A 13126-nucleotide genomic window follows, 5' to 3' on the forward strand; every position below is an offset into this window, starting at 1 on the left:
AAAAGGGGTTACGAAACATTGAAGAATTGTTCTAATTAAATGCACCCACAAAGTGTATCTGAGGAACTGAAGTATATATTCACCTTTGGCCAGACAAACCTGTCATCTCTCTGTAAGCAAACTTTTTTTCCCTTATTTGTAATGAATCCCACAGTACTTGTAACTGATGCAGAACTTGCAGCCTCGCTTTCCTGACGTACACTGCCACTGCTCAGACATCAGCCGCTCCACGCACCAATTCGATTCCGTGCCGATGATAGGGATGTGCGTGGATCGCTGTGACACCTGAAGATGTCAGCAGGGCAACAGCCGGCAGTCGGTGTGTGCGTCATTGCCTTTGCCTTCCCTAGCCCTCCAGATCTCTGGATTTGGAGGGCTAGGAAAGAAATCAGAGCTAGAGCCCCAACATCTTCATTGTCCTGAAATTCTCTTTAAGCCGTTTCTTTCAGCCCGTGGGTCTCCAGTCGGTACGAGCGCCTGTGGATGCCACATTTACAGTTTATGAGTTGGTAAGCAGCAGAAGGAGCTTCTTGAGGGAAGAACTTGATCTATTGCGTTAGAGGCTAACCTTAGCTTTTCAAGCTTTTACCACACTGGAAAAAAATTTAGCCCCTAAAAGGATTTCAAACTTGATGTGGTTTTTTTGGAAGCTGTTTAATTTTTGTTGTGGGTTTTTTATTACTCTTTGATTACAGCTTAACTATCTTATTAAGAACAACAGTACCACCCCAGTCCAAAAACATCTTCTCATAAGAATTCACCCTGTGAGTCATTGCATTATTTATTGCAGTAAATCCTTCACTTCCTCTGCACACCCAGCCACCCTGTTTGGTGTTTGTTGTTCTCACTGAAATTGTGGCAGCCACAAGAAAACAGATAATTTTGTTTTTCTGCAGTATTCTTGCATTTAAAGAACTGCACTGGGGTTTTTCTTGGATTTCCTCCCCATTTTATGTTCCGTGTCCACGTTACAGCCTTTGAAGCCTTTTCCCAGTGAACATAAAGTACATTAAATGGCATGTGCAAATGAGCAACAGCACAGCTGCTAATTGTGCTAACAGATGTAAATAGGAAAAACATACTTTTCTAATGCTAAAAGTATTTATAGAAACCATTATCCATCTTTCATAACACTTTGATTATGGATGGAGCCTCTTTCAGGTTCAGCAAAGTTGATGAACCTTTTGCAGATGGTTTGACTTGCGGAGGTAATGATAAAAATGTGGAAGAAATGCAGATGTTTTAAAGCTTTTGTTTTACGTGCTTTTAGGCTTAAAAGGAAAGCTTTTGCTTTGCATTCTTTAGAAAAATGCATGGCTTTACAATGGAAACATACAGCAGGTTGTTGAATGCAAACAAGGAGTCTGACCTCTTGGAGCTGAGTTCCCCATGTGCCTCACCTGCCCGGTCAGGTTTTGTTTGAACATCGTTTAACTTGCGTAGAGTATGATTTGCAAAAAGCCTCTCGCCAGACCCAGGCAGCTCCCATTTCCTCTGCGCTTGTAATTTATCCATTAAGATCTCAGATCCCGAGGACATATCCTCTCTTGGGAATGAGTGGCATCCTCATGGGTGGAAGTGTGTTTGCAGCACAGGGGAGGTTAACATCAGTGTAATTGGGATGATTCAGGTAATTTTCTTGAAGGGCTCTCTCTGTAACCCTTTCTAACAACTGTATCGACGAGGCGGCCGGTGCGCCTGGTGCCAGCCTCAGGCTGACCCCAGTAGCGTTGGAAGAACGGGAAGACCAAGTGCCTGACATCAGGCATTGAGTGACAGAGCAATCTCCGTGCTCCCGGGTTTAACTGCCAGGAGTTTTTCTTTGTTTCCAGCAACCTGGGCGAAATCATAAATGGTAGTAAGAAAATCGGTCACAATCAGGGCAAAACTCGAGTCGTTCGGCACTGCAGCCAGACTGCAGGACCAGGGGGCTCGCAAAAGTCTCCACCCTCGGCCTCCAGCCAAGCTGCTCCGTAAGCCAAAGGGCAGATTTGGCAAGAGTGTCAGGACCCGCATCGCATTTGATCGAGAGAACGATTTTCTTTGAGAAGCTGCTTTGCCCTCTTTGGCTGGCTCGGTTCCCTTGCCTTTGCACAGATGGGATTTAGATGTAGTTATCCCTGGCCACCCTGACAGCTTTCACACCCTGCCTCCTAATCCATAGCCCTTTCCTCTTCCGATAACTTCAGAGAGTGCTTTTTTCCCTTTGCTTCACCAGCAAACAACAGAAAGTTTGTGGAAGCACGAGGGAAATGGTTCCTACTTAAGGTCTGAGCGTCTCGAACAAACGGATGTGCTGCTTTATGTTCAGCGTGCTAATGCTTCGCTCTGTCTTTGCAACACATCTTCAACTTCTCCCTGGAGGAGCGTCCTGGCAGGCAGGTCACTACTTCTCACATCAGTTCTGTAACCTACCTATACGTACAGATATTTTTCTTAAAAAGGTCCAAAACTTAGTGTTTCTCTTCTTTCCCACAATGCTGCTTTTTTCCAAATAGTCGCAGTAAAAACAACAGTGGCGTTTTTTGGGTTTGCTTGGTTTTTCTCCCCTGCAGTAAAAATTGCACCATTTTTTCCCCTTAGGGCTTAGCTACCAAAGAGATCTGCTAAAGCATTTTCTCATCATTTTGCAAAATCAGAATTGCTTGACATCTAGAAACGCTGTTTAAAATCTGAAGTGGAGAACACGGGCCACGAAAATCGATGGAGTTTCAACTGCACCTCCTAGGTATGGGAGCCTGGGGGAGATACCTACGTACAGGTTTTTCACCCTCACCCGCCTCTTTCTTCTAAAATTTAATTACGGAGAATTGGAAAATTCTTCAAATGATGTAGAGGCTGAGCTAAATAAAACAATGACAGGGAAATGATTGCAAAAACACCTCATTCTTGAGATTTTTGTATTGCTCAAAGGTTTCATTCAGCTCCTTTTTAAATGGGAGTGGGTGTGTGGGGGTTGATGGGCGTGAATATTCATTATTTCCTGTAAGGTGGAAAAGAAAGAAAAGGTCGCTTTAAATCTAATTCATAGGGCTAGCGGGTAAATCTATCTGGTTATTATATCCTCCTCCTAAAGCTTTGGCTGGAGCTGAGTAATGGCATATTCCTGGTGCTCAGAAGAGCTCTTTAAGTAAAACCGCAAGTAAGGTCCCGACAGAAATTGTTTGGAATTCAACCTTGGTGATAAACTTTGGATTAAAATAGTGTTCTGTTAAAATAGTGCTTTTTTATTATTATTATTTCATTGTTTTCTGTAACACAAAGGAGGGAAGGGCAGGAGCAATGGAGTATTTTTGTGATTTTTTTTTTTTTTTTGTGTGTGTGTCTCCATTTGAATTTTACAGAATTGTAAATCTGTAAAAAAAAAAAACGATGTGAAGGTGGATCAGAGTTTGTCACGGTATCTGGGTGGTTGTAGTCACGATCCGAGGGACAGATGCGTTTTCCTGCAGGGACTGGCCAGTGTGGCCTTCAGCCTTGTGAACACAGCCGCCGAGGAGGGGAGAATAGTCTCTGGTCTCTGACGTACTTGAGGGCAGAAACTGAGGTCAATAGTAGGAAGAAGAAAAATTTTGCCAAATACTGAAGCGTGTGAAGTGATACCAATAGTGGGTATATTAAGGACAACAAGCTAAATCTGCTTTGTTTGGGGGGGGGGTTTATTGTCTAATTTTTATGTATACATTTGTTTTAAATTAAAAAAAAGAAAAAAAAAGGGTTCTTGAGATAAAGTTCCCACTACAGCTTTTCCAAACTTCTGTGGTAGCTGTCATAGAGAAGTATTGTGTTTGTTTTGGATAATTGGGCAGATCGTCTTTCTTTTTCAAATTAAAAGCTTCATAATAAACAAGCAGTACAACTCAGTGCAGTATAAATTGTCGACAAAATAAAGTCTCCCCTCGTCGAGGTGCCAAATCAGGTCAAACCCCAGTTTTCAAAAGGGTACCTCGTTCTTGAGTGCGTGCTTCAATAAGCTTTTACAAATAGTAGACCATGATTCTCTTCTGGGGTTTTGGGGTGGCTGTTTCCCTTTGGTTTCCATAATTGTCTCTATATCCTCTCCCAAGTCCTCCTCAAAGGCACATAAATTGTGATAAATTACCACTCTGGCCAGGTACTGGGGTTGTTTATGCCTTCAGTGTAAAACTTCTTGTAGTAACAACTTTTTATAGTCTGACATATTTTTTTAATCTCATTTGATTGTGGCATGTTTTTAAGATGAGCAGCTCATCAGTTGAGACTTACGTGAATTGTTTTAATATTACATCAGTCAGTATTTTTTTAATTGAAAGCTAATTAGATAAGGATTTGCTTTTTAATATTTTCTTAATGCAAATCATTGCACATACCATGCTGTCTGGTAAGAACATAAAGTACGAATGAAAAATCATTAAATCAGTTAAGTTGTTTGAAATTGATGTCTTTGGCCAGAGTTCTTACTAAAATATACAGAGAGATATTTATCTGCTTTAAGGTTATTTCTTAAACTTCTTTGTATAAACAAAACCTCTTTGTTTAAGTACAAAAATACACCTGGGAGAAGTTCAATGGGATGTATGTTTTAACTTCATGGGCTGTGCTGTAACCCGTTTTTTAGCTAATGATATTGTGAAATATTTTGTGGCTTCTATTCCATACTCTTCATCCACTGATGGATTTTGAATTTCCCTTCAATTGATTGTCCCCATATGATTTTCATCAAATGAAGCAGTGATTTGGCCAGCATTACTCATGCAGCAAATACTTCCCACAGGGCTACTCACGTATCGTTCTTCTCTCCCTCTCACCTCCCCGCAGCTCAGGGCAAAGCTGCTTTGGGTCTGCTCCAAAATTGTCTAAACTCTCCCGTTTTAGATGGTTTCTTCTCATACATGGGTTTGAGAACTGAACACCTTCAGAGCTGGACTTTCACCAGGGGCTTGTTTAGCCAGGGTGGGGACTGGGAGAGGACGGGGACTTGGAGGTGGGGCGGGGGGACACGATTCAGCCTGGTGCCTGGGAGCTATAGGGGTGGCATGTGGGGCAGGGCGGTGAGGCCCTTGGCCCCTGCGGAGCTGCATCCAGGCTCATCTGTACCTCTTAGCATCCGGCTGGAGCTGGGAGAGGACCTGCTGTGCTCTTTTGGAGTATGCTTAGAGTTACATTTGTTTTGTTTACATTTTTATTAGTTTCCTATTCTCAGCTGATCATCATATACCTTTTTTACCTTTAAAAGGTATGGGGAAGGCATCTGTTGAATCGTATAATCCGATACTTGTACTGTCCATCCCGTTACTGTGCTGCGTGTCCTTCCACCCTAGCCAAGGCAAGGTGGCAGGTACTGCTCCCGGATAGAAACCCAAACCTTGTTCCTCCCTACCACCCAGCACATCTCCAGAGAACCCAAGGGCAGTTTTGTCCACCTCTTACTCCATCTGTCTTCTATCTGGAAATCCGTGAAGCTAATACTGTACAGTGAGGTTGATGAAGGGCAAATGACAGTAGTTTAAAATTAGATTTCCCCTTTGAACAGCTCTTCCAGGTGGTATTTCCAGCACTCACTGATGGCCTACCAGGGCTTAATGGCTGGCTGAGTTATTTCTGATGACATTTCATGTGTTATAGTATCAGTGCTTCTGTAGTAAAACATCACGGTAACAGTGAACCCTCTCCCCCTACATCAGTCTTTGACCTGACGACTCTGATGACATGGGAAACTACTTCAGTGTAGGGGCAGGCAGCTGTGCCTCTGGCTAAGCTAGCAGTGGGACGTGATTCAGGTCCAGAGGGATGTGGCACGAGCCCCACCGAGCAAAGCAACCACCACCATCAGCTTAGATGAGCGTTCTGGCAGGCGCGTAAGTGGTCATTGACATGAAGTGCTTTGATGGTGGGGGATTTCCAGCAGCAAACCTCCTGACTCTTCTCCCTCTCAGCATCAAGACCCCAGGACGGGATATGCTTTTTCTCATCGGTGTCTGTCTTGGCATCAAAGGGCGGTGGGGGCTCAGGGCACTAATGCAGACTTGGAGTTGGGTACAGTTCCTTGGAGTCTCCCGCAGAAAGAATCGGAGAAAGAAGCTCCATTCAAGTGGGTAGGCTTTGGTTTTTTAATAAGAGTAGGTGTTTTGCACAACCTGCCTTCTAGCTTATCTTTCTAATAGTCCTACACTTAGGATCTGTCCTTGAAAGGAAGTTAAGAGAGGGTAAAGTGCACTGCATTGTGTCGCAGAGAGTATCAGGACAGGTATGTACTGCATGGCGATGGGTGCCTGCACACGCAGCATCCACCTGTCAGGTGAACAGCGCATCTCCAGCTCCACTCCCCATGAAACGAATCCCTCTTCTTTCCCTTAGCATTCCTAGCAGGATTTTGTATGTGCCTCTTTATAATGCAGAATATGTGCTGCTCTGATTAATTTTTTTTTTTTTAACTTCTGATTATTCAGTACTGCACATAAACAGATGTGCACATAGAAAAGTGCCCCCTGTTAATCAGGAACTATTAAGCCATATGGCATGTGAAGATGGAATATTACAGCTATGGGATGAGAACCTCCTGTTCAGCAACCAGGTTCACATGCAGCAAGTACCGTGTTAATATATTCTTGCCAACGCTGTCAGTTCCATCATCTGCCAAGTCAGCCTAAGCGACAGCGTGGATTTCTGGAGTGTTCCTTCTCCGCTGAGGTCCTGCTTTTGTTAAGTCAGTGCAGAGAGCTCGTCTTCCCGTTTAAAAACTTCATAAAGGTACGAGTGAAAACGCGGAGGCTGCTCTGACCTGCCTGTACTGCACTGCTCTTAGATATTGTAGATACAGTGAAGATGCAGTTGGCCCTATTGCTTGTATTTCTTTGCCCTGTTTCTTTTAGTGACCTGTCTCTCAGAGAATCACAAGAGTAGGAAAGTCCAAGAGGCTTCACATATCAGGTGTAGTGTTGTGACCGATGTGCTCTAATGTTGTGAGTGCCCAAGAAGAGGGTGACAGAAAGTGTTGCTGCTGCAAGCGATCAGTCCATAATGCTGAGAACGACCATCACAACCAGTAAATGAGATGTTTCCAGCATTGTTTGCCATTATGAGTAACTGTCCTAGTTTGCGTCAGCGTATCGGAGCTGTAAACAAATTCAAAAGGTCACTTCTCTTTTGTTTGTGTGATATTTTAACAGACTCAGGGTACCTAGAGATTTTTCTTGCCTGAGGAAGCCTGAGATCTGGGAAACACTCTAACAGACGTGCTGTTTATAAGTAGATACTTCAAAAACACTTTAACGTGATACTCAGCTATCATTACTGTTGTCACAGGATTGAAGTTACCCGGTATCCAAAATCTTATTTAAAATGAAGACAGCATTAGCTCTGTAGCAGTGGTTTCTTAGCACACTTAATGTCTGGTTGTACGAGCACGGAAACGGGTGTGCTTGCAGCAGAGTTAAAAGCCACTATACAGAATATCGCCTTTAGCAGGTGCTGTATTGTACCAAAATAGCTGCTCGTTTCTCCTAAGAAGCGCAGGCAGCCTGTCTCTGAGGAGGAAGGGGATTTCTGCAGCCCTAAAGAGCTGGTTTCTTTTAGCAGTCAGTCCTTGCAGGGTTCCTCTCCGCATCTGGGCTCCTACTGCCCGATGCCAAGGTGTCGAGCATCTTACAGTGATTTCCTGTAATGGAGGCTTGTAATTTATACTCTCTGCTTTTATTTCCTGCAAAACACACATCTGTACCACTCTTGAGCCTTTAGCAGTGGGTATTTTTTCCCTAAAGTGCATTTATATTTTTGTTTCCAAGGCTAGGATACTTTTGGCCTTAAACTGTGTTTCAGACTTCTTTTGAGATTCAGAGCATTTTGCATATAGTTCATGGACATCTCTGTGATGCGTTTTATCAGTTGGAAAATGAAATCACGGACAACGTTGCTGATATGGATCGTAGCTCTTCTTTGATCCTTTGATTTGGGACTTTAACCATGAGATAACCTTTATCCTTTTGCTGACAGAAAAACTCACTGGCAGAAAACCAAACCATCATAAAGGGAGTTAATGGGGAAGTGTTAGAAGCGTGGTCTCGGGGCCAAGGAAATATCGATGCATTCTAAGGCTAGCTAGAGCAAAAAGCCTATATTACTGCTTTATTTTGGTGTGATGTAATGTCTAGCAAAAGTTTTAGTGCCAGCGTATAGCTAAATGCTGATCAAGACACGGGGGGAAATCCAAATTTTTTTAAAAAGGGGGATACACAGCTGATGTAGTCAAGCTAGAAGCAGGCAAAGTCAGCTTGGGGAGGGGGCATTTTAGCCTTGATGATTTCTCTTTTTATTTTAAGTATCTTACCATATATTCCAAATTTCAGAATAGGTTACTGCGTGCCCCTGCAGGGAAGACAGCTCTCTCCCCGGTTTTAAAACAAGCTTCACAGTTAAAAGCGACTACTTGCTACTTTTCAGACCTTCGTAGCAGTATTAGTACAAAGTCATGGCGCATACTGCGGTGCTCGCTTTTTATCTACTGTTAACAAAAAAGTAAAAAAGACACGATATTAAAGTCCTTCAACAATGAATGGCCATTATTTACAGGGGGCATTAAACTCACAAACTGCTGCTCTGTCTGTAAACTTCATTTTATTTAGCTCTTTGCCGAGTGGACTGTACCAGAACACTCATTGTGCCTTCAAAGGGCATCATTTTATGTGTCAGCAAACCTGGAGCTGCTGCTTTCTTTGACGAGGTACGTTGTTTAAAGCAGGAGCGTGTCTTGCTGTGATACCTCCGGTCATGGCAGCGAGACTTTGTGCCTTTCCTCGTAAAAGCAGAGCCTTGACTTGGTGGGCAGAGAATTTCAGTGCTTCCGTGGCCCCTGCTCTCCAGGCTGCTCCACCGCACCAGGACACGGCGTTCAAAACCTCTTCATCTGTTGTGTGTGTTGGGTTTTTTTATTCAAGCCAGCACGCAAAACTGGGAGCTGGAAATCAAGCAAGAAGCATTTTGCTGTGAACCCCCCACGTAAATCTGGAGCACCCGCCACTTGGTGTGTTTGTGTTGAACATATTTAATAACAGGCTGTAAGCGCGCAAGGCAAGATTCAGACTCGGAATAACGTTACAGGAATGTAGCATCTGTCTGACATCCCGGCTTGGACAAGTATCAAATGAGGAAAGTATATCTGAATTCCTCTCACTTGGCATCTCTGTGCTTTATAAAGACGAACTACCAGAGGTTATATAATAGTCCCGCAGGTTTTCTGTGGAGGGCTACAGGTGTAAGCGTGTTCCCTCTGAACCACTTTAACAAAAGAGTGACTTGGATGATGAATTTTTAATTCTTTAGGCTATAATAAATGACCAAAAAAAAAAAGCAGTGATTGATTATGTGCTTAATTACGTGCTAGCTACGATATTGTGCAGTTCCTAGGGCGAGGCCAGAATGAGTATTTGGGACAGAGCTGCCTTAGGGCATGCAGCTTTTGTAACAGTTCCTGCCGTAGCCTTGCCTCTTTTATCCAGTAAGGACAGCTTCCCTTCCTTCTCTAAAACAGGGGCCAGATCTTTGCTGTGCCGCTAGCTGGGACCCGGCCTCCCGGCACCGGCGACCCGTCAGACGCAGTCTCTTTGTACCTTTGTTGATAGCTGGCGATGGCAAACTCTTTGTTCAGTTTGGTCCCCAGGGAGATCCCCGGCGGAGCACGGACATCTGCTTGCGAGGGCTCGAGCGGTCGCCTTGGTTCTCATACACCGCGTTGGAAACGTGTACTGGGTCTCGGGGAGAGCGGCAGGCCTTGCGCTTGATTGGAAATTTGACCCTACCGGTGCTCATGTGGGAATCCACCACCGCTGTAGTCCTACGTGAGTCGCTCTCTGACATGCTTGGGGTAATTCTGACTGTGCTTTCCTCTAGGAGGACTTTCGGAATAAAGTTGAAGATTACATTAAGCGCTATGCGAGATGATGAAGGGAGATGGATGGCAGGACCATGGCTTCCACACTAGAGTTGTCCTTAACTTCAACAACAACAACAAAACCAACCCGGATTGTACTAGTCCTGTGTCCATGTTGTACCGAAGAAGAAAACTAACTTCATAACTTGTCCATGTTAAAAGGAGAGTTCAGCATAAATACAGCAAGAAATTGTGTATGTTGGTTGAAAAAGTTGTTTGCTTACTTTTAAAAATGTTTACTCTTCTGAACTGTACTGTATATCCTGTTGATGAGATATGCTTGAGAAGTTAAAAGAAATCACTATTGAAATTGTAATTACACTTTTTTTTAACTCTTGCCTAGTCTGGAGGGGGGGAGGAAAAACAAAAACAAACAGAAAAGGCGGCGTGTTTTTGGAACACTTCAAGTTGGCAATAAAATGGTCTCCTGTGAACCAAATCACAATATTGTTGCCTTTGATGAGCAGAAACAATACAAGCTTTTTCCAAGAGTCATTCAGCTAAGGCTTAGAGCTTGCCAGAATGCAAGCGCTAAATGAAATTCTACTTCTGATATTGAAATTCTTGATGATGTTTAATGTAAGTACGTTTTTGTCACACGTTTGGAATTTTGACATTGTTATTTTCAGCTCCTGTTTGGGCTACAATATTCTTTTGTTTCTATTCATTGTGTGAAGTAGTTAAAAGAAATATAGGCTAATCCATAACTTAAGTAAATGTGTAGTATTAGTAAAATTATATATATATATAATATATATTATATATTTCTGTGAAAATTTAATGAAAGGGAGATTTTTTTTTAAGAAATCTGCCTCTGGCTTTCCAATTTGGATGTGGTAAGGGAGCATCAGACGCTGTTCGATCCGATGAAAGTAAATTCAAGCACCGTTACCTGGAGAACACCTAATTGTGTTCTTCAAACTTCTGCACTGAAAGTGAATGACTAATAACGCAGCTGAGACTAATAACGCACTGCACCCTCTTTTAAACGCTCGTGCACGCCTGGCTTTTTTCGTAATCTGAAAGGATATGATGCTGTAATTGCCTTTTCTGTAAGTAGCTGTATATCGAACACATAGCGTGTGCAAGCAGAGATCCTTCAGAAGAGAGTAGCGTGTACCTCAGGAATCACTTCAGAGTAAATGCCGTGAGAATTCTGCTGCCTGTCACGTGCCAGACCTCCCCACCGCTCACCCGTTGACCCAGGCGATGCCCGGGGCTGCCGAGCCGGCTGGGCATTGGCGTAGCCTCAGAGACCGAAACGCATTTCACTCGTGGGATCCCGCAGAGGAGGTGCGATGGAACTGATTCAAGCTTTTATAAACAGATAAACCATAGAAATAAATGTTCGTGTGGTTTCATACGGAGCAAGTGTGTGTGTGACGCTTGGGCACTGACTGTTCGGTTTTTATCCCCCCCAATGATTACGCTTCATTCTTTCCTCTGCAGACACTGAAGGAAACCAAAACTGTCTCCATCATTAGCGTGGCAGAGCTGGGTTGCAAATTCTAAGCTCGGTGCAGCCTCGCTTGTTAAATTTTTCCTGTGCCTTTTCCCTTACAGCTTCACAGGCTCCTGTACATGTTACTGGAGGTCTAGGAAAGCAGGGAAATGAAATGCAGAGATTGGCATGCAGGAGGAGAGCCTTATCGTGAGCTTCATCTTTGGATAATATTGCCACCATGTCTATTTAAAATGAAACATGGATCAGCGTATTATTTTAACCAGGCAACTGCGGTGAGACGTCTTTGCTGCCAAAATAGTAATGACAGGGAAGGTAAAGAATAAAGCACTCAGAAAAATAGAAAGGTTGGAAAATATGTCTAGTTTTTGCATATTGAATCAGAAGGATTCTGGTTTTTTCACGCTGACAACGCTGAACCAGTTCGCTTTAACAAAGCTGAGCGCTCCTTGCTGTAGCGGCACCCTGGTCCCGTCATCACCTTCCAGCCTTCAGCAAAAGGGGTAAAAGTCCCTGTTTCTTGGGCTGTCACCCACGCCTGGCTCCCTACTCTCACCTGGAAGCCACCGCAGATGCACCCAGGGCAAGGCAAATGCAGGAGTGCTGCTCCAGGGAGCTGGGAAAAGCTGTCTCGGAGCGTGCAGCAGGTTCGGGGTCCCTGCGTGAGCACGCAGCTAGAGGTGCAGTCATCAAAGCCCATCCCCACCTCCCAGCACAGTCCTGCTCTATAATCCCTTCACGCTGTTTTTGCTTGCCTAGAGGCGATGAGCAGAGTATTCCAAGTCGGGACGCTATTAAATACTGTGCGAGAAGGCTTAAGCATCAGCTTCTTCCCATCCGGAATACACGGGGGAAAAAAATGTTACACCTTATCCTCGTCCTGGAAGAGCCCATCAGCTCACAGTCCAGGAAAAGCAACTGAATTCTTTTTTCCTGAACATGAGGAGCTTGAAGTTTTAGATATATAATTATTTTTATATGTATTTATATGTATAAATATTTGTATAGATGCAACTAGTCTATACTCCATCCAGCCACCCTCGATTTCTGCCTCTCACCGACGCACTAAGCCGGGGTGCCGCGGCGGGGCACAGTTCCACCGCACATGGCCAAAGTACTCCTACGGAAATCTCACGGGGAGCTCGTCGCTATCCTGCACCCCCAGGGACCCCCTGCGATGGCAGAAGGCAAACTATCCTATACGTCCCCAAAGTGTCACCTTCCCTTGTGGCTGGTCAGTGGATGGAGGCTCGTCAGCAAATCGTGCTTGTGCAGGAATCAGCTTCTGTAACTCCCATGCAGCTTTTCTCTTGTTGTTGGTTTGGTTTTTAAACTTATTTTTATCCTAGGCAGGTAGTCATCTTCCAGAAAGCCTCTTCAGCTCTTCCTGGCTGCAGGGACCGTATTTTCTGGAGCCCTGGGTGCTCCCCATCGAATGATGCTGATTATTTTTTTTTTTTTTCTTAATTGTTCAACTGAAAAAAAGCCTCAAATGGTAAAGAAAAAAATGCTGCAGCATCCTAGAAGAGGAACAGAGAGTCGGGACCGGGCAGCCTGGGGTGGGCCAGGTGGATGGCTGGGTGTCCCGCTGCCCGGCACGTGCAATTCGGGCTTTTTTTTTGGAAATGTGAAGGCCAAGGTGGGGGACAGCAGCTGGGTCTCCCCGAGGGAACCCCCCCTAAGCTGAAGGGGATCTGGAGGGGTCCGGAGCTGTTGGGGACAACCGAGACCAGTGGTGGGGTCGGGGATTCCCTCCTCAT

The 13126-nt window shown here is 44.3% G+C and overlaps 1 protein-coding gene across 1 annotated transcript in view; it reads left to right on the forward strand.

Annotated features, from left to right (window-relative positions):
* UBE2F (ubiquitin conjugating enzyme E2 F (putative)) overlaps positions 1–11265 on the forward strand; it is an 88758-nt gene extending 77493 nt beyond the window's left edge. Inside the window, exon 10 of the mRNA XM_059820447.1 lies at positions 9865–11265. Within this exon, the coding sequence (XP_059676430.1) occupies positions 9865–9915 (51 nt within the window). The 3' untranslated portion in view covers positions 9916–11265. The remainder of the gene's footprint in view (positions 1–9864) is intronic.
* Positions 11266–13126: the final 1861 nt, after the last annotated feature.

The sequence above is a fragment of the Gavia stellata genome, chromosome 8 (genome assembly GCF_030936135.1).
Source record: "Gavia stellata isolate bGavSte3 chromosome 8, bGavSte3.hap2, whole genome shotgun sequence".
Lineage (NCBI taxonomy): Eukaryota > Metazoa > Chordata > Aves > Gaviiformes > Gaviidae > Gavia > Gavia stellata.